The sequence below is a fragment of the Pseudophryne corroboree genome, chromosome 8 (genome assembly GCF_028390025.1).
Source record: "Pseudophryne corroboree isolate aPseCor3 chromosome 8, aPseCor3.hap2, whole genome shotgun sequence".
Taxonomy (NCBI): Eukaryota; Metazoa; Chordata; class Amphibia; order Anura; family Myobatrachidae; genus Pseudophryne; species Pseudophryne corroboree.
In genome coordinates this window covers 351997514-352022273 of record NC_086451.1, presented here as the reverse complement: position 1 = coordinate 352022273, position 24760 = coordinate 351997514, and the positions used below count along the sequence as shown (strand labels likewise).

General features: G+C 47.0%; 1 protein-coding gene across 2 annotated transcripts in view; it reads left to right on the top strand.

Annotated features, from left to right (window-relative positions):
• The window catches only part of DOCK11 (dedicator of cytokinesis 11), a 981167-nt gene that overhangs the window by 730974 nt on the left and 225433 nt on the right, over window positions 1-24760 (top strand). For both annotated transcript variants that reach the window (XM_063937505.1, XM_063937504.1), the window contains one exon: window positions 10500-10613. In XM_063937505.1, coding sequence (XP_063793575.1) covers window positions 10500-10613 — 114 coding nt within the window. The remainder of the gene's footprint in view (window positions 1-10499; window positions 10614-24760) is intronic.

Sequence of the window (24760 nt, the reverse complement as noted above, 5' to 3'; positions counted from 1 at the left end):
GGCACAGTTTCCTAGACTGAGTCTGGTAGGAGGGTCATAGAGGGAGGAGCCAGTGCACACTATTGATTTCTTAAAGTGCCCAAGGCTCCTAGTGGACCCGTCTATACCCCATGGTACTAACGTGGACCCCAGTATCCTCTACGGACTACGAGAAAAGGATTTACCGGTAGGTAATTAAAATCCTATTTTCTCTGCCCTGTAAAGGACCAGGTGTTTCAGGGTTAATCTTTATACAGTTCACTGAACATTGTCACATATTATATCAGGCTACCACACCCTTGTTGTATACTATTGTGCGTAAAAGTCACAAACTGCCTGACACCCCAGTATTGCAGCCATGTAGATTGTGCTCTGCAGGATTAACCGCACAGGACGTGGTTCAGGATTGACTCTGTGAACTGTTATACATCCCCTGCCCAGTCCACATCACCAGCACCTACTCAAGAACCCCCATGGGCTTCTCTCACTCAGTTACTGGGTACCTTAGTGGATGGGTTAACTCCCTCTATGGGCCCCCCTTCGGTAGCACCGCCTAATATAGTCCCGGTGGCTAACCCACTTTGGGTGGTTACCCTGAATACTGTGGTTCAGAGTTTAATCCAAACATCCCTAGCATTACAGAGAATGTTATCTGGGACTAAACCGTCCTCTAGGTCTACTACATGGATCCCTTCCTCTCAGTCCAGTGCTTATCAGACTGTAATGTATCCTCAACTGAAGAAGGGGAGGATACACAGTCTGTCCCTGATTCATGCATCCTTACCGAGGGTTCTCGCAATTAAACAAATTGTCACTGCACTAGCTGCAGCCAAGACTGCCTTTCTCCAGTCCACACCAATTCCGCGTGCTCGGAGTTCTAATTTTCGTGCCTTTTGTCCTCAAGCAAAAGCAAAGGATCAGGCTTTCCTAAGACAAGCTTCCGCCGATAAAACTAAGCCCAAGGCTAAACAACACTGGACTGCAAGTCAACCTCTTGCAAAAACCGACAAGCCAGCTCCTCCCAGAGTGGGAGGTTGTCTTCTTCATTCTGCACATGCCTGGACTCTGACCACTTCAGACTCCTGGGTGCAAGAAGCGATCTATCGCAGGTATGCTGTATCATTCAGGAGATGCCCACCCCTCACAGTTCTTTTGCACAAGTTTGCCCTCAGAACCCTAAAAGGCGCTAATTCTAGGTTGTACAATCGCTCCAGCAATCAGCAGTGATCATGCCGGTTCCGTCTCAGCGAGGACTGTGCTATTGTGCCTCCCTGTTTCCAGTGTCCAAGCCAAACCGGTCACACAGACAAATCCTCAACCTCAAATCTCTAACCGATTTGTCGAGGTTCCCAAATTCCACATGGAGACCCTTCGAGCCATAGTCCTTGCTATGGAACCAGGGGACTTTATGGTATCCCTGGATATACAGGATGCCTATCTTCATATCCCTATTGCTCCCTCACATCATAAATACCTACGTTTTGCTATTGGCAGTCAACATTATCAATTCCGGGCACTGCTGTTTGGTCTGTCTACGGCGCCCAGAATTTTCACCAAAAGTATGACAGTCATGGCTGTGTCATCAGGGAGTCAGACTACTCCCCTAACTGGATGACTTACTACTGCTGGATACTTCACTAGAAGTCTTGCTCAGCCACCTTCAACTCACAATGACCTTCCTTCAAACGCACGGTTGGCTCATCAATTGGAAAATGTCCTCCCTCATACTATCACAGCAGATGTTACAATTGGGAGCCCTTTTGGACTCGGCGAGTCAGCATCTCTTTCTGCCATCAGAAAAAATGTACAACCTGCAGAACAGGGTTCGCCAGCTCCTCCAGCCATGCTGAGTGTCCATTCACTTGGCTATGCAGGTTCTAGGACTTATGGTCTCTACCTTCAACATGGTAGAGTACGCTCAGTTCCATTTTCGTCCTCTACAACAACTGATCCTGCTGAAATGGAATGGACAACCTCATTTAATCATATCTCAACTGATGATTCTCATTCTGGAGGTCCGCTTGTCTCTCACTTGGTGGCTCCACATGGCCCACTTGGACAAAGGCCCTTTTGGGTTCCGGACTGGGTACTTCTCACCACAGACACCAGTCCCCGTGGTTGGGGCACAGTAATGGAACAGCAATCTTTTCAGGGGCGTTGGACACTGTCAGAGTCCGATCTCTCGATCAATGTCCTGTAACTGAGAGCTGTTTACAAATCCTTAACTCTGACACAAACTGTTCTTCAAGGCAGACCTGTTCAAGTTCAGTCTGACAGTGCTACTGCAGTGGCTTATCTCAATCACCAGGGCGGCACTCGCAGCCAAATGGATATGCAGGAAGTGGCTTGCATCTTCAGGTGGGCAGAACGTTACCTTACAGCCATCTCTGCCATGTACATTCCGGGAACCCTCAACTGGGAAGCAGACTTCCTCAGTCGCCAGGACATTCACGTGGGAGAATAGTCCCTTCATCCAGACGTCTTCCAACTTCTAGTGGACAAGTGGGGTCTCCCATAGGTTGGCCTCATGGACCATCATGGGCGATGTGTTGGGGGGCGTCCGCTGAATAATTGTGCAAGGCGACTACGTAGTCTTCAATCCACACCTTTCTTAGGTTCTATGCCTTTGATATATTCGCCTCCTAGGATGCTTCATTTGGACACTGGATACTTTTATCCACTCAGGAGTGTCCCCACCCTTGAAATACTGCTTTAGGACATCCCCAATGTTATCCCTGTGGATCCCTATGGAACCTGAAGAAGAAAATAAGAGTTATGCTAGAGTTACCTTTGTTAACTCTCTTCCTTCGAGGTCCACAGGGCACCCACCCTCCCTGATGTACATTGCTCCGATGCGTCCAGCTGACTCAGGCAACAATTATCATGTTAAAGTGACTGAATGTGAGTATATTCCGGGGAAGAGACTGTCATAGCCAGAGTTATAGTTATGGTTGATTCTGGAGAAGTTCAGTATGACAGTCCCTTGCTCAATGTTTCCTGTTAGAATATCTTTGAACATATGTCAATTTCTTTATCTTCTAAATACTAATACTGATGTCAGGCGCTATCGACAATTATAAATAATATATAAATAAATAAATAAATAATTCTCTTACAGCTCATACAATTTAAATAGCCGCAAACAAGGTGAAATGGCCTGTGGAAGTGGCCAACGTAATCACACCTGATTAAAACCAGGTGTAGCAAAAAAGATTCTAGTTAACCTCTTGCGCTATTAAATAAAGGTAACATGACTTGAGGACACTTAATTAATGATTGAAATAAATTTAATATCCGTAAAATAAATTATAAACAATAAACATAAAATTGAATAGTTATGTATGCGCATACACATAAAAAGATAAATACTATACTTTACTAATTGAGCATAAGAGGTGGATCATATAATTAATTGTGACCATATATGACTAATCAATATTCATACGTTGACAGTGTCCATTATTTTCAACATGGAACAGTCCCATTAATTATGCTCATAGAAATGAGATTAGGTGTGTGTCAAGTAGATAAATCGAACCACTATATCAGTTGTAAATGGTCCTTTTATACATGGAGAAATCTCCAAACAGCACGGAGAAGCTAAATGTCACCTGGGGTTTGGTGCACAGCAAGCACCTATGTGAAACTCCCGGTTATCACTGTCCGTGAATGGTGTACTCCGTCTTCTGCTGTGTCAGGTCATCCCACACACCTTACTTCGCATTAGGGGATGGAGGTTGTATCCGGCTCCCGGGGCTTTGCGCACTGCAGGCGCTGGTATGATGATTCTGCTCCCGTCCTCAAGCCGCCGCATATAGCGCGTCCTCCCGTCTCCCGCTTATCGGTCTCAGGCAGTGTTTGTACATCAATAGGACCTACTGTCAAACGTCCGTTAGGTCACACAGGGCTCCTTCTCTGACGCGTTTCGCTTCCAATTGAAGCTTCCTCATAGAGTAAGTGAGGAAGCTTCAATTGGAAGCGAAACGCGTCAGAGAAGGAGCCCTGTGTGACCTAACGGACGTTTGACAGTAGGTCCTATTGATGTACAAACACTGCCTGAGACCGATAAGCGGGAGACGGGAGGACGCGCTATATGCGGCGGCTTGAGGACGGGAGCAGAATCATCATACCAGCGCCTGCAGTGCGCAAAGCCCCGGGAGCCGGATACAACCTCCATCCCCTAATGCGAAGTAAGGTGTGTGGGATGACCTGACACAGCAGAAGACGGAGTACACCATTCACGGACAGTGATAACCGGGAGTTTCACATAGGTGCTTGCTGTGCACCAAACCCCAGGTGACATTTAGCTTCTCCGTGCTGTTTGGAGATTTCTCCATGTATAAAAGGACCATTTACAACTGATATAGTGGTTCGATTTATCTACTTGACACACACCTAATCTCATTTCTATGAGCATAATTAATGGGACTGTTCCATGTTGAAAATAATGGACACTGTCAACGTATGAATATTGATTAGTCATATATGGTCACAATTAATTATATGATCCACCTCTTATGCTCAATTAGTAAAGTATAGTATTTATCTTTTTATGTGTATGCGCATACATAACTATTCAATTTTATGTTTATTGTTTATAATTTATTTTACGGATATTAAATTTATTTCAATCATTAATTAAGTGTCCTCAAGTCATGTTACCTTTATTTAATAGTGCAAGAGGTTAACTAGAATAATTTCTTTATCTTACCTTGTGGTTTAGTGACTCATTACGAAGATATGATTGTACAGGATCATTGTCGTCCTGAAAACCTGATCGATCTCTCTCTCGATGGAACTATAAATATAACAATACAACTCTTTGTAGTATATATTTTTTAAGAAGCCAAGTATTATAAATGCAGTACATTAATCAGTTTTCCTCGCCACAGGTTATATTCCCACTCGGGTGGTGGCATGGGACCCACCACACAAGTGGGAATAGGGTCTACGGTCGGGATTCCGACCGCCAGCATTTAGCCGCCTGTCGGGATCCTGACATCGAGATCCTGAACGCCGGGATCCCGACAGGTGGTATAATAACCGCATGCCCTTGAGGCATATGACAAATGTAACCAAAGCTGAAATCCCAGTTAAATGGCGCTCAACATTCTCTCCATCCATTGTGGACTGGTTCCTTAGATTGGATATGTATATGGTTATGGAGGATCTCTCATTGTCAGAATCTAACCGCCTCACCATATTTACGATCACTTGGTTTACTGGCTGGGGTTTCAAGAGTGCTAAATATAAGGAATTAATGGACTATGGACCCTATTCAGGTTGGATCGCTAATCTTGCTAAAAAGCAGTTGCTGCAATGAAATAGTTGCCGCCCAGAAATAGAGAAAAAAATGCCCATCGCAGAAATTGTGAAATTTGTCACAATGCGCAATGTAATCGCATGACCATACGCAAATAGCGGAACATCAAAGAGTTTTCCATCTGCGCCAGGCAAGGTCGTCCACATTTCTGCATACGCAAGAGGCTGGAAGTGGTCATCGCTGACGTCAAAGACCCACTTGAAAAATGCCTTGCCACATCTGCATTTTTACAAACACACCCACAAAACACCATGCTTCCTCTCCTAAACGCTGGCTACCTGTCAATCAAAATGCGATGCATGTTAAAGCACAATGAATTTGAAAAAAAAAACCCGCAAAATGCAGTGGGCACTTGCAATGCAAACGTTGCGCTTGCTCAGTTGTTTGATAATCGACGAATTGCGTTTTCTCAGATTTTGCTATCCAACCTGATTAGGGTCCCAAGGGCTCTCCCACCTTCAGTATACTTCTGTATTTGATATGGAAGTTACCATTAGTGGAGACCTACAGTATTAACCCCCTCTCCTTTCCACCCCGGATCACCCTCCCTCTATCCCCCCCCCCCCCCCCCCCCCCCCCGCCTCTTGTCTGTCTGTTGTGGTCCACTTCCTAATTGTTATTTCATTGAAACCTTTCTACTTTACTGGACATGTGTCTCTTTACATAAAGGAATATATCAAAATGTAGATGTGCAGTTTTGAGTTGGTATTTTATGTTGTTCTTGAATAATATACAGTACATGTGACAATAAGCTCATATAAATGCCAATAAGACAGGCAATATTACAGGTTGGGTATCCCAGATCCATATATTCCGAAATACAGATTTTTTTTGAGTGAGACTGATATAGTGAAACCTTTGTTTTCTGATGGCTCAATGTACACAAACTTTGGGGGTAATTCAGACCTGATGCGTTTTTTGCATCCCTGCGATCAGGTAGTCGCCGCCTACAGGGGGAGGGGGAATTCGCTTTGCAGGTGTGCGACCGCATATGCAGGAGAGCTGCACAAACAGCAGTTTGTGCAGTCTCTACACAGCCCAGGTCTTACACAAATGCTGCGATGATCGGGGCCGGAGCTGACGTCACGAATCCTCCCACAAAACGTTGGGTCCTCGTCGCGCCTGCGCATTGCAGTGCATACGCATGCGCAGTTCAGACCTGATCGCCCACTGGGGCAGATGTATTAACCTGGAGAAGGCATAAGGAAGTGATAAACCAGTGATCTGTGCAAGGTGATAAAGGCAGCAGCCAATCAGATCCTAACTGTTAATTTACATATTGGAGTTGATTGGCTGGGGCCTTTATCACCTTGCAAATATCACTGGTTTATCACTTCCTTATGCCTTCTCCAGGTTAATACATCTGCCCCAATGTGCGAAAACACACAGCAGTGATCAAGTCTGAATTAGCTCCTTTGTTTAATACACGAGGTTATTAAAAATATTGTATTAAATGACCTTCAGGCTGTGTGTATGAGGTGTTTATGAAACATAAATGAATTGTGTGTATGTACACAAACTTTGTTTAATGCACAAAGGGCCTAATTCAGCAAAAAAAGCTGACAGTATTACCCTGCATACAAAAATAAACCTATTTGCTCCCCTTACATTGCAACATGGTTTATTTCAGATACAAAGTTACTTATCATGCTTTGAGCCCACTTTAAAACATGCCCATAATCTGCAAATTATAACTATGCCCATTACTGCGATTGGAAGCTTTGTGTATACCCCATGTTCTTTAGTAATCCAGCTCACAAGATTTACCATTCTGAGTGATCGTACCTATTTGTTGCAAACTGCCTTTATGGTTAATAGGCCTAATTCAGACCTGATCGCTGCTGTGCGTTTTCGCACAGCAGCGATCAGATCTGAACTGCGCCGGCGCCGCATTGCTCCGGCGCATGCCAGACAGCCGACGGCTGTATTAGACCTGCGATCGGCTCGGCCTGATTGACAGGCAGTGGCGCTCGCTGGGTGGGAGAGGGCTGGCCGGCGCCGTTTAGCCGCCGTTTAGGGTGCATGGTCCGGGCACCGCAGGCGTGCCCAGACCATTGGGGGGGCGGGCCGAGGCAGCTGCGTGACGTCACACGCAGCCGCTGCGACTCCGGGAGCAATGAGTAGCTCCCTGCCAGGAGCTGCGCTGGCTGGGAGCTACTCTTCCAGTACAAAAGCATTGCCGCTGTGGGGGTTGGGGGGGGGTCAGGCCAGACATGCGGGGCGTACTAGCCCTGTGCTGGACATCTCGCCGCATGTCTGAAGACTGTTCGATCATGTCTGAATTAGGCCCATTGTCTCAAATGTGTTTCATCTGTGCTAAAGTTACATCCTTAGGAGTTCATGTAAATAGCCCATGCAGTCAGTGATTATATACACGGTTGAGTCACATTATTATGACCACCTGCTAATAGCCATAGTAACCACCATGTGCAGCACAGACAGCAGCTAGATGGGCTGGGAGGGACTCAGTAAGGTGCTGGTAGGTTGGCACAGGTACATTTTGATGGTGAACTGCTCCACTGTAGCATGTTGGTCTGCCCTCATGCACCTTCGTAGTCAACGTTAACCTCCCACATCAGTGGCACGTGGTGCTCCGCAGATTCCACACTGGTGCCATTTGTCCAGTCACGATACACCTTCACCTCAGCAGCACGCGAAACAGATCACAAACTGCACTTTTTCAGAAATACTGCCACCCTTGGCCCGAAAGCCGATAATCAGACCTTTTTTTGCAGCTCTGCTAAATCGCCCTTTTATCCATGACAGCAACGACTGATATGTGTGCAGACGGCCTATCGCACACCTTGTATACCCACCAAGCCAGCGCACAACACATGACGTACTTCATAATAATGTGATTCGACCATGTATAGTTGTGGTGACTAAAGAAAAATACTAATTAATTACAGACTTGTTCAGTTATTACCTATGGAAAGTGTAATCTTAGTTGTGGTTTTTTACATTTATTATAAAGTTTGTAAAAACATTACAGAAATACAGTTTATAAAAGGACAGTTAAAAAGGTCATACGGTATATGGCTGTGATTGGGAAACATTATATGCTTGTTAACTGAATTGATTTATTAATCAGTTGTTCATTTTAACTTGGTCTCCCCTCCACTGCACTTGGGGGGGTTAATTCAGATCTGATTGCTGCTGTGTATTTTCGCACAGCAGGCGATCAGATCCGGACTGCGCATGCGTCTGAGCCGCAATGCGCCGGTGTGTCGGATGGCTACAACGGGAATCGGAGGTCAGCGACGGGATGGTGCGTAGGATCCATTCGCACGGGCGATTGCAAGGTTATTGACAAGAAAAGGCCGTTTGTGAGTGGTAACTGACCGTTTTCAGGGAGTGTCCGGAAAAAACGCAGGCGGGCTCAAGCGTTTTCAGGGAGGGTGTCTGACGTCAACTCCGGGCCTGATCAGCAGGATTCAATCATACTGGAAAAGTGAGTCCTGGGCTGCACAGAGACTGCACAAACTGATTTTGTGCAGCTCTGTTACATATGCGATCGCACACTTGCACATCAAAAATACACTACCCCTGTAGGCGGCGACTATCTGATTACAGGGCAGCAAAAAACGCAGCCCTGCGATCAGATCTGAATTAGGCCCTCGGAGAGGAAAAGCAAATGAGCTGTATCCCAACTTCTTGCAAATCGGTAGAAATATACTGATTTGTAGTACTGTACAGGATGGCACTACAGCCATTCAATTCAATACTGTCCTGACAAAACAGAGACCTATTGGTGGAAGTGGGGGGTGGGGGGGGGGGGGAATGGGGGTGCAGATTTGTTGTTTCTTTAGTGTTAAATATAATATGCTTAGTAAAGTAATATCTGCCTGTGGTAGTGCTTGTTCCTGCCCTGCATAGGCCTCTGGTAGCCAGTAAGAGGTCAGGGTGATGTAGGAATCTGAGCAGTTTCTCTACAGACAGCAGATGCCATTTATCTCAAGTTCTGTGTCACACAATAAAGAGACAGTCAGTTGCCATGTACTTAGCCTCATGCAATTTCTCGTGTCACAGAACATGCAACTGGCCTGAAATTATAAATGACCACTCTATTTAGGCCTCTAAATTAAAAATGACCTTACATAAATTTACCTACATGCGATGAATTTATATATTCTCCAACCTACAGTATGGTATTTTTATAGGCAACTGAACCCAGGGTCTTCTTTTCGTATGGGCTCAAAGGGCTCTTGGCCAAGGGTCCCGGGATTATAAGGGCCATAGGCTTATAGCTGAGGGTCCCCTCTTTCCAGGGGTACCAGATTTTTTAAAATCGGTCCTGGAGAACCAGAGATATTTGATGTCAAAGCAGTGGTCCCCATCCAATCCTTTTAATTGCTATTTCCAGCCAGATATATTGGGTTCTGTCTGACTTAGAGTTTTTCTGAGGGTATACACCAAAAGCTGGGACTCTCTCCTTTTGGTGGACACTGGCAGCTTGTCTCTACTATGCCCAGAACCAGACATATCAGCCTTCCAGCAGCTGGTCCCTGCTCCAGCTCCACACACCTGGTATGCAGTTTTATATTTTCGCTGGTGAATTGCTCTGGCTACTGAACTCTGATCCCCAGGTCCCCAGTCCGTCCTGAAAGGTGGGACTCTCTAGTTTTTTTTTTTTTTTTATCCCATTCAAAGCTAAGAAATCTATTTCCAGGAACTTGAGATATCTGCAGTCAAGCAAGCTGCCCTCCCACCAGAAAATGATGAATATTAAGCCCACTCCACTATCCAACCCTCCCCTGCATATTAAACACCCCCTACCACCCTGGAAGTCATGTGCTGGGGCCCCTTCATCCAGCCCAATGCCCCCTTCTACAGTTTAGTGTTCTCCCTCCTGCCCCATCTCCCACCATCTGTGCAGTAAAGGAGTAATTAGCAGAAATTACTACTCCAGGTCAAACATGCTGAGTGGAAGATAGAACACCCCCTACCGCCAGTGGGACATCAAAGTTGCCACTAGCACCCCCCAACCCTACTGCTGGAGGATGGGTAGGGGCCCCAGTGCATTACTGTGCCCAGCGGCCTACACTGCTGTTAAGACGGCCCTGACTGAACCTAAATGCTAAATTACTGTTTGTCTACTGTCTGCACACCTCAATTACTGTCTTTTACTGCTGCCTACAACTCTGGGACTATTGCAGATTATATGACCTTGTTTCTTAATGTATTAACTTGTTTTTAGAAACTCACACAGCTGTACAGGACTCTCCACAATGCGTATACAAAGATCCTGGAAGTCATGCATTCTGGGAAACGCTTACTAGGAACTTATTTCAGGGTGGCCTTCTATGGACAAGTAAGTCACATGTCATATTTTGGTATTTTTTATTTTATATTTGTTTCAACAGTTTACAGAGCAATGGGGAGGGACAGGTAGGGAGCATTCATAGTGGAAAGGGGCTGAGTAACATGGCTACATGATTTCACTGTGACAAATACTGTAGAGATGCTCGAAAGCTTTGAACCCTTTTTGAAATGTGTTCATATTTCACGGGACCCATGACTACGAACAAGGTTGCAGCACAAACATTTTTAAACACTATTTAAAACTATTTACTAGTTTAAAATTTGCCATTCTCATTTTAATGGAACCAAAAAATATTGCACAAGAAGCAAAGCACTCTCCAGGTACCACATTCACATATACACAATCACCATTCAGTGATAGACATAGAAAAATAGTCACCGTTTAAGCACAGTCCCTTTCAATCAAATCCTGAAGGCAAATCAAATAGATACACAGCACTCAGGATTAGGGTCCTCTTTCATATGGCAAACTTCTCCTTTTATTGGGCATGATATATCTGTAAAAGTAGTGTCTTCCCTCCCCTATGCTCTCATTTAAAAACAGAAATTTAATAACAGACTGCACTTACAATTTAAAAGCAGATAAAAGCGTATAACATGTGTCCAGTGGCAAACACAGCAACGGCATCAGTTGGGGGATCTCCTGGGTTCACAGATGTTTTAAAGGTTGGCGGGATCTGTGTTCCGGATGTCCAGGTCCTTATGATGGACCTGAGCATCCGAGGCAGAGATCCCGCCAACCCTGTAAAACATCTGGGAACCCAGGAGACCGCCCAATTGATGCTGTTGCTGTGTTTGCCACTGGACACATGTTATACGCTTTTATGTGCTTTTAAATTGTAAGTGCAGTCTGTTATTAAATTGCTGTTTTTAAAGGAAATCTGCACTTTCTCTGTGTTTTTTCCTGCACCCATACTGCTTAAATGAGTACATAAGGCAGAGAAGACACTACTTTTACAGATATATTCCTTTCCTACTATGATGTTTCAGTTATTGCCTGACTGTAGCAAACAGTGGGGCAGATGTATTAGGCCTGGAGAAGGGATAAAGAAGTGATAAGTGCAAGGTGATAACGCACCAACCAATCAGCTCATAACTGTCATTTTTGAAATCCATAATGATTGGCTGGTGCGTTATCACCTTGCGCTTATCACTGTTTTATCACTTCTTTATCCCTTCTCCAGATTAATACATCTGACCCAGTGGGGTATATTTACTAAGGTCCCGATTTTGACCGAGATGCCGTTTTTTCTTCAAAGTGTCATTTCGGTAATTTACTAAGCAAAAATCTCGGCAGTGATGAGGGCATTCGTAATATTTTGGAAGTCCTTGGAAAAAATCACGAATCAATACACCATCGGTCAAATACGCCTGCAATTTGGTAGAAATCGGTAATTTACTAAAAAGTGCAAATCACAAACACTGCCGACAATAGCCAAACACTGTCGTGCAGAAAAACAATTCGTGAAAAAGTGCTAAAAAAAAAACAGACCTGCTTTTTTATCCTGTGTTTGGATAGGCATGCACGGATCCATGAGATCCGTGCATGTTTATCAGTGGGAAGGGGATGGGAAAGTGTTTATTTTTTGGAAAAAAAATGCGTGGGGTCCCCCCTCCTAAGCAAAACCAGCCTCGGGCTCTTTGAGCCGGTCCTGGTTGCAAAAATATGGTAAAAAAAATGATAGAGGTTCCCCCATATTTAAACAACCAGCACAGGGCTCTGCGCCCTGGTCCTGGTTCCAAAAATACGGGGGACAAAAAGCGTAGGGGTCCCCCGTATTTCTGAAACCAGCACCGGGCTCCACTAGCCAGATACATAATGCCAAAGCCGGGGGACACTTTTATATACCTCCCGGCGGCCCTGGCATTACATAACCAACTAGTCACCCCTGGCCGGGGTACCCTGGAGGAGTGGGGACCCCTTCAATCAAGGGGTCCCCCCCCCTCCAGCCACCCAAGGACCAGGGGTGAAGCCCGAGGCTGTCCCCCCCATCCATGGGCTGCGGATGGGAGGCTGATAGCCGTTGTGTAAAAAAAAAATATTGTTTTTAGTAGCAGTACTACAAGTCCCAGCAAGCCTCCCCGCAAGCTGGTACTTGGAGAACCACAAGTACCAGCATGCGGAGGCAAACCGGGCCCGCTGGTACCTGTAGTACTACTAAAAAAATACCCCAATAAAAACATAAGACACACACCTTGAAAGTATAACTTTAATACATACATACACACCTCCATATACACATACTTACCTTATGTTCACACGAGGGTCGGTCCTCTTTTCCATGTAGAATCCATGGTGTACCTGTGGAAAAAATTATACTCACAAAATCCAGTGTAGAAGGCTCTTCTTCTTGTAATCCATTTGTAATCCACGTACTTGTCAAAATAAAAAAACGGACACCCGACCTCGCACTGAAAGGGGCCCCATGTTTTCACATGGGACCCCTTTCCCCGAATGCCAGAAACCCCCTCTGACTTATGTCTAAGAGGGTTTCTTCAGCCAATCAGGGAGCGCCACGTTGTGGCACCCTCCTGATTGGCTGTGTGCTCCTGTACTGTCTGACAGGCGGCACACGGCAGTGTTACAATGTAGCGCCTATGCGCTCTATTGTAACCAATGGTGGGAACTTTGTGGTCAGCGGTGAGGTTACTTTCACCCCGGCTGTGGCATTATGTATCTGGCTAGTGGAGCCCGGTGCTGGTTTCAGAAATACGTGGGACCCCTACGCTTTTTGTCCCCCGTATTTTTGGAACCAGGACCAGGTGCAGAGCCCGGAGCTGGTTGTTTTAAATATGGGGGAACCTCTATAATTTTTCCCCCCATATTTTTGCAACCAGGACCGGCTCAAAGAGCCCCAGGCTGGTTTTGCTTAGGAGTGGTGACCCCACGCTTTTTTTTTTTAAATTTAACACTGATTTTATTTATTTTTTTAAAGTGCACAATGAAGCCCAGCACGGATCTCCCAGATCCGGCCGAGATTCATTGTATTAAAGTCGGCAGTGTTTTACAAGTCACTCACGTAAAACACTGCCTAAAAAAACGAATGACATCGACATCGGTAAAACCGAAAATGCAGAATACGGTAGCTTAGTAAATTAGTCGTAATAAATTCAAAAAGTTGCATATTTACACTTTCGATGTCATTCGTGATTGAACTTTGACCTCAAACGGGAAAATACGAATCTTAGTAAATTTACCCCAGTGTCTTTTCTCATCAAAATGTGGTTTTGGGCTCTCTGACAGAAATTCTTTTGGAACCTTTCTTAGGGCCTAATTCAGACCTGATCGCTCCTCTGCGATTTTGCAGAGGTCTGTGATCAGATAGCCACCGCCCATAGAGAGTGAAAGCCCGCCCCGTGCAAATGTGCAAATGCATGTGTACACCGTGCGAAAACTTCACCAGGCAGCGGACATCTGCAAATCTGTTCGCAACTCACTCACCATCTAATGATTTTTCCAGTCTGTGAATAGCCCAGGACTTACTCCTACAGTGCGATACAAACAGGCTGATGGTGTCCGGAGCTGACGTCACACACCCGCCCTGAAAACGCTTGGAAATGCCTGCGTTTTTCCTGACACTCCCAGAAAATGGCCAGTTACCACCCCCAAACATCCGCTTCCTATCAATCAACTTGCATATGCCTAGTGATCGAAATTTTCACACAATTATTTCGCAGTTTAGCCTCACGCCTTCGCATTGCGATACATACGCATGCGCAGTCATTCGATAATCGCCCGCTGTGCTATTTCACACAACAGTGATCGGTCTGACTTCTGTATGGCCCTTTGGACCCTCTTTGTCTCTTTAACCAGTTTCTCTCTGCTGCTGGGTACACTGGGCTCCACAAGGATAGACATAGGGGTGTAGAGTAGGATCTTGATCCGAGGCACCAACAGGCTCAAAGCTTTGACTGTTCCCAGAATGCACAGCGCCGCCTCCTCTATAACCCCGCCTCCCTGCACAGGAGCTCAGTTTTGTAGTTGGTGCTGCAGTAAGCAGGCACATAACAGAGGGGCTGCTCCAGGCAGCCCTAAGAAGAGCTTTTTTTGAAGAAATAAGTGAAGACTACAAGGGCAGCAGCGGTGGTAAATATCAGAAGACATTCACTGCTGCAGCTCCAGCTCTCCCCAGCGGCGCTGTACACTCCCGAGCCCTGGTTGCCGGGTAACTACAGCAGGAGGCTCCAGTTTTCTTCACGTCAGGCACACACGACGGGGGCTCTCCAGGATCGCGTGGCCGCGCTTCGGGAGGTGGTGAGTGGGTCCCACTTGCGGGACCCGTCTTTATCGCGATCCGGCGTGGGCAGTGGGAGGCGGGCCGTGCGCGCTGACGGTGGACACTGTGGCAGTACAGGCGATCCCACTAGATCACCAGGGCATGGGTGCAGGTCAGGTTTTCTCTCTAAACCATTTTCAGTAGCCCACAGTACCCGGTGGTTTTGCCAGCAGGGAGATAAGGCTTAGCCCTGAAGCCCCTCCCCCAGCCCCAGGGCGCCATTTCCTGCAAATGTTCCCGCCCTGGAGCTGCATATCTGTCTCTCCCTCATTCCCTGTCAGTGTCTGGGCGCCATTATCTCTCAGCTTCACTGTTCCTGGGACTGCTTGGGCAATTCCTCCTGTGTAAAGCCGCCTGGTTGTCAGTGCTGTGACTTTACATGACACTTAAGTATTCTACCTGCCTTTTTAGACAGTGCTAGTTAAGAAAGAGTGCATTTAGTCAGGGTTTTCTAGTACGATTACCCTGTGATATACATCCAGTTCTTACTGTGCAGTGTTATATCTATTGACTATATAGCTATATATATAAAAGCGTATACAGTAACGTGTCCAGTGGCAAACACAGCAACGGCATAAGTTGGGGGATCTCCTGGGTTCACAGATGTTTTAAAGGTTGGCGGGATCTGTGTTCCGGATGTCCAGGTCCTTATGATGGACCTGAGCATCCGAGGCAGAGATCCCGCCAACCCTGTAAAACATCTGGGAACCCAGGAGACCGCCCAATTGATGCTGTTGCTGTGTTTGCCACTGGACACATGTTATACGCTTTTATGTGCTTTTAAATTGTAAGTGCAGTCTGTTATTAAATTGCTGTTTTTAAAGGAAATCTGCACTTTCTCTGTGTTTTTTCCTGCACCCATACTGCTTAAATGAGTACATAAGGCAGAGAAGACACTACTTTTACAGATATATTCCTTTCCTACTATGATGTTTCAGTTATTGCCTGACTGTAGCAAACAGTGGGGCAGATGTATTAGGCCTGGAGAAGGGATAAAGAAGTGATAAGTGCAAGGTGATAACGCACCAACCAATCAGCTCATAACTGTCATTTTTGAAATCCATAATGATTGGCTGGTGCGTTATCACCTTGCGCTTATCACTGTTTTATCACTTCTTTATCCCTTCTCCAGATTAATACATCTGACCCAGTGGGGTATATTTACTAAGGTCCCGATTTTGACCGAGATGCCGTTTTTTCTTCAAAGTGTCATTTCGGTAATTTACTAAGCAAAAATCTCGGCAGTGATGAGGGCATTCGTAATATTTTGGAAGTCCTTGGAAAAAATCACGAATCAATACACCATCGGTCAAATACGCCTGCAATTTGGTAGAAATCGGTAATTTACTAAAAAGTGCAAATCACAAACACTGCCGACAATAGCCAAACACTGTCGTGCAGAAAAACAATTCGTGAAAAAGTGCTAAAAAAAAAACAGACCTGCTTTTTTATCCTGTGTTTGGATAGGCATGCACGGATCCATGAGATCCGTGCATGTTTATCAGTGGGAAGGGGATGGGAAAGTGTTTATTTTTTGGAAAAAAAATGCGTGGGGTCCCCCCTCCTAAGCAAAACCAGCCTTGGGCTCTTTGAGCCGGTCCTGGTTGCAAAAATATGGTAAAAAAAATGATAGAGGTTCCCCCATATTTAAACAACCAGCACAGGGCTCTGCGCCCTGGTCCTGGTTCCAAAAATACGGGGGACAAAAAGCGTAGGGGTCCCCCGTATTTCTGAAACCAGCACCGGGCTCCACTAGCCAGATACATAATGCCAAAGCCGGGGGACACTTTTATATAGCTCCCGGCGGCCCTGGCATTACATAACCAACTAGTCACCCCTGGCCGGGGTACCCTGGAGGAGTGGGGACCCCTTCAATCAAGGGGTCCCCCCCCCTCCAGCCACCCAAGGACCAGGGGTGAAGCCCGAGGCTGTCCCCCCCATCCATGGGCTGCGGATGGGAGGCTGATAGCCGTTGTGTAAAAAAAAAAAATATTGTTTTTAGTAGCAGTACTACAAGTCCCAGCAAGCCTCCCCGCAAGCTGGTACTTGGAGAACCACAAGTACCAGCATGCGGAGGCAAACCGGGCCCGCTGGTACCTGTAGTACTACTAAAAAAATACCCCAATAAAAACATAAGACACACACCTTGAAAGTATAACTTTAATACATACATACACACCTCCATATACACATACTTACCTTATGTTCACACGAGGGTCGGTCCTCTTTTCCATGTAGAATCCATGGTGTACCTGTGGAAAAAATTATACTCACAAAATCCAGTGTAGAAGGCTCTTCTTCTTGTAATCCATTTGTAATCCACGTACTTGTCAAAATAAAAAAACGGACACCCGACCTCGCACTGAAAGGGGCCCCATGTTTTCACATGGGACCCCTTTCCCCGAATGCCAGAAACCCCCTCTGACTTATGTCTAAGAGGGTTTCTTCAGCCAATCAGGGAGCGCCACGTTGTGGCACCCTCCTGATTGGCTGTGTGCTCCTGTACTGTCTGACAGGCGGCAGGCGGCACACGGCAGTGTTACAATGTAGCGCCTATGCGCTCCATTGTAACCAATGGTGGGAACTTTGTGGTCAGCGGTGAGGTTACTTTCACCCGGCTGTGGCATTATGTATCTGGCTAGTGGAGCCCGGTGCTGGTTTCAGAAATACGTGGGACCCCTACGCTTTTTGTCCCCCGTATTTTTGGAACCAGGACCAGGTGCAGAGCCCGGAGCTGGTTGTTTAAATATGGGGGAACCTCTATAATTTTTTCCCCCATATTTTTGCAACCAGGACCGGCTCAAAGAGCCCCAGGCTGGTTTTGCTTAGGAGTGGGGACCCCACGCTTTTTTTTTTTAAATTTAACACTGATTTTATTTTATTTTTAAAGTGCACAATGAAGCCCAGCATGGATCTCCCAGATCCGGCCGAGATTCATTGTATTAAAGTCGGCAGTGTTTTACAAGTCACTCACGTAAAACACTGCCTAAAAAAACGAATGACATCGACATCGGTAAAACCGAAAATGCAGAATACGGTAGCTTAGTAAATTAGTCGTAATAAATTCAAAAAGTTGCATATTTACACTTTCGATGTCATTCGTGATTGAACTTTGACCTCAAACGGGAAAATACGAATCTTAGTAAATTTACCCCAGTGTCTTTTCTCATCAAAATGTGGTTTTGGGCTCTCTGACAGAAATTCTTTTGGAACCTTTCTTAGGGCCTAATTCAGACCTGATCGCTCCTCTGCGATTTTGCAGAGGTCTGTGATCAGATAGCCACCGCCCATAGAGAGTGAAAGCCCGCCCCGTGCAAATGTGCAAATGCATGTGTACACCGTGCGAAAACTTCACCAGGCAGCGGACATCTGCAAATCTGTTCGCAACTCACTCACCATCTAATGATTTTTCCAGTCTGTGAATAGCCCAGGACTTACTCCTACAGTGCGATACAAACAGGCTGATGGTGTCCGGAGCTGACGTCACACACCCGCCCTGAAAACGCTTGGAAATGCCTGCGTTTTTCCTGACACTCCCAGAAAATGGCCAGTTACCACCCCCAAACATCCGCTTCCTATCAATCAACTTGCATATGCCTAGTGATCGAAATTTTCACACAATTATTTCGCAGTTTAGCCTCACGCCTTCGCATTGCGATACATACGCATGCGCAGTCATTCGATAATCGCCCGCTGTGCTATTTCACACAACAGTGATCGGTCTGACTTCTGTATGGCCCTTTGGACCCTCTTTGTCTCTTTAACCAGTTTCTCTCTGCTGCTGGGTACACTGGGCTCCACAAGGATAGACATAGGGGTGTAGAGTAGGATCTTGATCCGAGGCACCAACAGGCTCAAAGCTTTGACTGTTCCCAGAATGCACAGCGCCGCCTCCTCTATAACCCCGCCTCCCTGCACAGGAGCTCAGTTTTGTAGTTGGTGCTGCAGTAAGCAGGCACATAACAGAGGGGCTGCTCCAGGCAGCCCTAAGAAGAGCTTTTTTTGAAGAAATAAGTGAAGACTACAAGGGCAGCAGCGGTGGTAAATATCAGAAGACATTCACTGCTGCAGCTCCAGCTCTCCCCAGCGGCGCTGTACACTCCCGAGCCCTGGTTGCCGGGTAACTACAGCAGGAGGCTCCAGTTTTCTTCACGTCAGGCACACACGACGGGGGCTCTCCAGGATCGCGTGGCCGCGCTTCGGGAGGTGGTGAGTGGGTCCCACTTGCGGGACCCGTCTTTATCGCGATCCGGCGTGGGCAGTGGGAGGCGGGCCGCGCGCGCTGACGGTGGACACTGTGGCAGTACAGGCGATCCCACTAGATCACCAGGGCATGGGTGCAGGTCAGGTTTTCTCTCTAAACCATTTTCAGTAGCCCACAGTACCCGGTGGTTTTGCCAGCAGGGAGATAAGGCTTAGCCCTGAAGCCCCTCCCCCAGCCCCAGGTCGCCATTTCCCGCAAATGTTCCCACCCTGGAGCTGCATATCTGTCTCTCCCTCATTCCCTGTCAGTGTCTGGGCGCCATTATCTCTCAGCTTCACTGTTCCTGGGACTGCTTGGGCAATTCCTCCTGTGTAAAGCCGCCTGGTTGTCAGTGCTGTGACTTTACATGACACTTAAGTATTCTACCTGCCTTTTTAGACAGTGCTAGTTAAGAAAGAGTGCATTTAGTCAGGGTTTTCTAGTACGATTACCCTGTGATATACATCCAGTTCTTACTGTGCAGTGTTATATCTATTGACTATATAGCTATATATATAAGCTAGTCCAGTGCAGTATTATTGTTAGTAATAACCTCTGCATTGTACAAACTGTGACTATCTGTGTGTGCATTAGATAGCTGAGTGGTGTCCATTTCGTGTCTTTCACTCTACTTGCTATCCCTATATTCTATAACCTGAGGGGGCTTGGTGCGTCAGGTTTTATATTGATATAGGATTTTCACAAAGATATACTTTAATACATATTTTTCTCTGTGATTTAGTCACCATATCTCTCCTTTATCTCTGCTAGTGCTGACTACACTGCGCAGGGGTTTGGGTAAGAGGTATTGTGCTGCTGCCAATTGTACTGTGTTACCTGATACTGCAAGTTATATCATGTCTGCTTCTGAGGGTAACGGTTCTGGGGCTGAACACACTGCCGGTGTTGCTGAAGCCACAGATCCCTATGAGGAGAATATAGCAGCTGTGGGATCTGGTTCTGGGGGCTCCTTGCCCCCTAGTGGGACTGTGGCAACGGAGGTACATAATGACCCACCGTGGGCCGCTTTTTCCACACTTCTACATACGCTAGTTAATAAACTAGCACCTCCTATGGGACCCCCAATGCCGGTACAACCGTATGTGGTCCCTGCAGCTAACCCGTCGTGGGCGGACGATTTATCTGCTCAATTGATGAAGTTGAACCAGTCCCTGACTACTAAACAGTCTGACCATCGCTCGCCTAAGCCCAAGGGGTCCTCTAAGCGAGCGCTTGTCTCCTCACAATCCACTGCTGTCACTTACACCTCGTCTGATGAAGACGGCACTTACACTGACCCCACAGGTTCTGACTCAGATACTGCTGATGGGGAGGGTAGTTCACATGTGGATGTTCCTGATCTTTTGGAGGCTATTAAGTTAATTCTGCAGATTACGGATGATCCCGAGCCATCCGTCCCTCCTAAGAAACCAGATAGGTTCAAGCGTCAGAAGGTGGTTAAACATGTTTTACCTCACTCTGATCACCTAGTGGATATATGTCAGGAACCCTGGGAAAACCTGGGTACGAAGTTTGTGCCTCAAAAGAAGATGCTGGCTCGCTATCCCCTCGCACCAGAGCTGTCTAAGAATTGGGAAACGCCTCCTCCAGTAGACTCACATGTGGCTAGGATGGTGGTTTCCTCAGCTCTACCTGTCACTACCGTCACGTCTCTAAAAGAGCCTACGGATAAACGTGTGGAGGGTTGTCTTAAAGCGATTTACACCCTCACGGGTGCTGCACAAAGGCCCACTATTGCAGCAACATGGGCTGCAGAGGCTATTAAAGCATGGGCCTTGGAGTTAGAAGCTGAAATCTCTTCTGACCATGCTAGACAATGCTTATCATATATTGTCACAGGTTCTTGCTATATTAAAGAGGCGGCTTCTGATGCCGGTATCCTAGCAGCCAAGGCCTCTACTACGTCAGTCCTGGCTCGCCGGATATTGTGGCTGAGATCCTGGTCTGTGGATCTGGACTCTAGAAAAACCCAGGAGGTACTCCCTTTCAAGGGAGATATTCTGTTTGGGGAGGACTTAAATAAGATAGTGGCTGACTTGGCTACTGCCAAAACTGCCTGTCTGCCAAGTACCGCTCCTTCTGTGTCGAAGGCTAAAGGTACTTCCTTTCGCCCCTTTCGTCCTTCAGCTAAAGCAAAAGGTCAGGCGTACAACAAGCAGGCCCGCACTTCCAAACCTGGTAAGGCAAAGCCAAAAAGAGCCTGGGCGGCCCGTCAGCCAGCTTCCAAGGCCGATAAGCCTGCCGCATGACGGGGCGGGCCTCCCCCTGGGGGATCCCAGGGTGGGGGGCCTGCTTCTAGGGTATACCCAGGAATGGTTGAAGAAAGACCACTTCAGATGCCTGGGTACGGGAAGTCGTCACTCGAGGTTACGCCATAGCCTTCAAAAACTGACCCCCTCATCGATTTTGCCAGACAGACGTCCGGTTGGACCAGAGAAAGGCAAACACTCTGCATTCGGTGGTACAGACCCTCCTGGACACAGGAGTCGTAGTACAGGTGCCTCTTGCACAGAGGGGCCGGGGGTACTATTCTCCGCTGTTTCTAGTCCCGAAATCGAATGGGTCCTCCCGGCCCATTCTCAACCTCAAGGCATTGAACAGGTTTGTGAAGGTTTCCAAGTTCCGTATGGAAACCCTTCGCTCTATAGTTATGGCCTTGGAACCTGGGGACTACATGGTCTCCCTGGATATACAGGATGCTTACCTGCATATTGCTATAGCAGCGTCACATCAGCAATACCTGAGGTTTGCTTTTGGCAACCTCCATTACCAGTTTCGGGCGTTACATTTTGGTTTAACAACGGCTCCGCGAGTCTTCACAAAAGTTATGGCGGTGATACTCCGCCGTCAAGGGGTCAGGATACTGCCGTATCTGGACGACTTGTTAATCCTGGCAAATTCCCCAGAACTTCTCCTACGTCATCTAGATATGACGGTCCGGTTTCTACAAGCCCACGGGTGGCTCATCAACTGGAAGAAATCCTCCCTGATCCCTGCTCAGAGCATGGTGCATCTGGGAGCACTATTTGACACTCACAACCAGAAGTTGTTCTTGTGTCAGGAGAAAGTCCTGAAGCTTCAGGACAGGATTCGTTGCTTCCTTTCTCGTCTGCAAGTGTCGATACATTCGGCGATACAGGTGTTGGGCCTCATGGTATCAGCATTCGACATGGTGGAGTATGCTCAATTCCATTCTCGCCCCCTCCAGAGGCTGATTCTAGCCAAGTGGGATGGCCTGCCTCACCGGATCAGGTCTCAAATGATCTCATTGACTCCGGAGGTCCGTCTGTCGCTGCTCTGGTGGCTCCGGGACCAACAATTGTGCAGGGGCCGTCCCTTCTGGATATCCAACTGGGTCCTGTTGACGACAGATGCCAGTCCTAAGAGGTTGGGGCGCGGTGCTGGAGCAACACTCCCTTCAGGGGCGGTGGACCAAGGAGGAGTCCCTCCTCTCAATCAACATTCTGGAATTGCGGGCGGTCTTCAATGCATTGAACCTAGCCCAGCATTTAATTCAGAACCGTCCTGTTCAAGTGCAGTCTGACAACGCCACCACAGTGGCTTACATAAATCATCAAGGCAGCATTCGAAGCCGTCTGGTAATGAAGGAAGTCTCACAGATTCTACGTTATGCGGAACGCCATCTATCTGCCATATCGGCAATCTTCATTCCGGGAGTCCTGAATTGGGAAGCGGACTTTCTCAGTCGTGAGGACGTACATGCCGGCGAGTGGGGCCTCCATCCAGAAGGGCTTCCACTCCTAGTGGAAAAGTGGGGTCTTCCAGACGTAGATCTGATGGCGTCTCGACACAATCACAAGGTTCCGGTCTTCGGAGCAAGGACAAGGGATCCTCAAGCAGCATTCGTGGATGCGCTGGTGGTGCCGTAGATGTTTCGGCTGCCGTACGTGTTCCCTCCGGTGTCACTCCTGCCCAGGGTAATTCGGAAGTTCAAGCAAGAAAAAGGAATTCTGCTTCTCATAGCTCCAGCGTGGCCCAGACGGCACTGGTTCTCAGACCTGCAAGGCCTATCGTCAGAGCGTCCAATTCTACTTCCACAACGCCCAGACCTCCTCGTTCAGGGCTCCTGTGTCTGCCAGGACCTAGCCCGGCTGTCTTTGACGGCGTGGCTCTTGAAGCTTCCGTCTTAAGGGCGATAGGGTTTTCTGAGGCGGTCATTCAAACTATGTTGCGGGCCCGGAAACCGGCTTCGGCTCGGATTTACTATAGGGTCTGGCATTCTTACTATGTTTGGTGCGCATCTAACGGTTATGACGCTTCCAAGTTTAGTATAGCCAAGTTGTTGGCTTTTCTTCAGCAGGGCCTGGACTTAGGCCTACGTCTGGCCTCCCTCAAGGTTCATATTTCTGCCTTGTCGGTGTGGTTTCAGAGAAAAATTGCGACCTTACCTGATGTGCATACCTTTACTCAGGGTGTGTTGCGTATCCAACCTCCTTATGTCCCGCCTGTGGCTCCTTGGGACTTGTCGGTGGTTTTGGAGGCGTTACAAGAGTCTCCGTTTGAACCTCTTGGTTCAGCTGATCTTAAGTGGCTTTCCCTTAAGGTGGTGTCTCTGCTAGAAGAGTGTCGGATTTGGGTGCCTTGTCCTGTAGTTCCCCCATATCTGATATTTCACCGTGACCAGGAGGTTCTTAGGACTCGTCCCGGATATTTACCTAAGGTGGTTTCTTCGTTCCACCTTAACCAGGAGATTGTGGTTTCCGGCACTTGTTTCTCTTGATCTGTCTCCCAAAGAGCGGTCTTTGGATGTAACATAACATAGTAACATAGTATCTGAGGTTGAAAAAAGACAATTGTCCATCGAGTTCAACCTATTTGTGGTGTCCTATGCATGATGATTTGACTAAAATTTCTGACTGATGCTGCTGTCAGCCATTGCATTTTATCCCTATTTATAGTAACTATAATGCATGACTATGCACCATACCCCTGGTTATCCTTATCCAATAGGAATTTATCTAACCCATTCTTAAAGGTGTTGACAGATTCCGCCATTACAACTCCCTCGGGCAGGGAATTCCAAACACGTATTGTCCTTACCGTGAAAAGGCCTTTACGCCGTATTGTACGGAATCTCCTCTCCTCTAACCTGAGCGAGTGTCCACGAGTCCTCTGTGTTGATCTAACCAAAAACAGGTCCCGCGCAAGCTCTGTGTATTGTCCCCTTATATATTTGTAGATGTTGATCATATCCCCTCTTAGTCTCTGCTTTTCCAATGTAAACATGCCTAGTCTTTCAAGCCTTTCCTTGTATTCCATCGTCTCCATGCCCTTAATTAGTTTGGTCGCCCTCCTCTGTACCTTTTCAAGCTCCAGGATATCCTTTTTGTAGTACGGTGCCCAGAATTGTACACAGTATTCAAGGTGTGGCCTCACTAGTGATTTATATAACGGGAGTATAATACTCTCGTCCCTAGCATCAATACCCCGTTTTATGCATGCTAATATCTTATTAGCCTTCTTTGCTGCAGTCCTACTTTGGGTACTACTGCTTAGCTTGCTATCTATGAGGACACCTAAGTCCTTTTCCAGTACAGAATCCCCTAATTTTACCCCATTTAGTAGGTAGGTGTA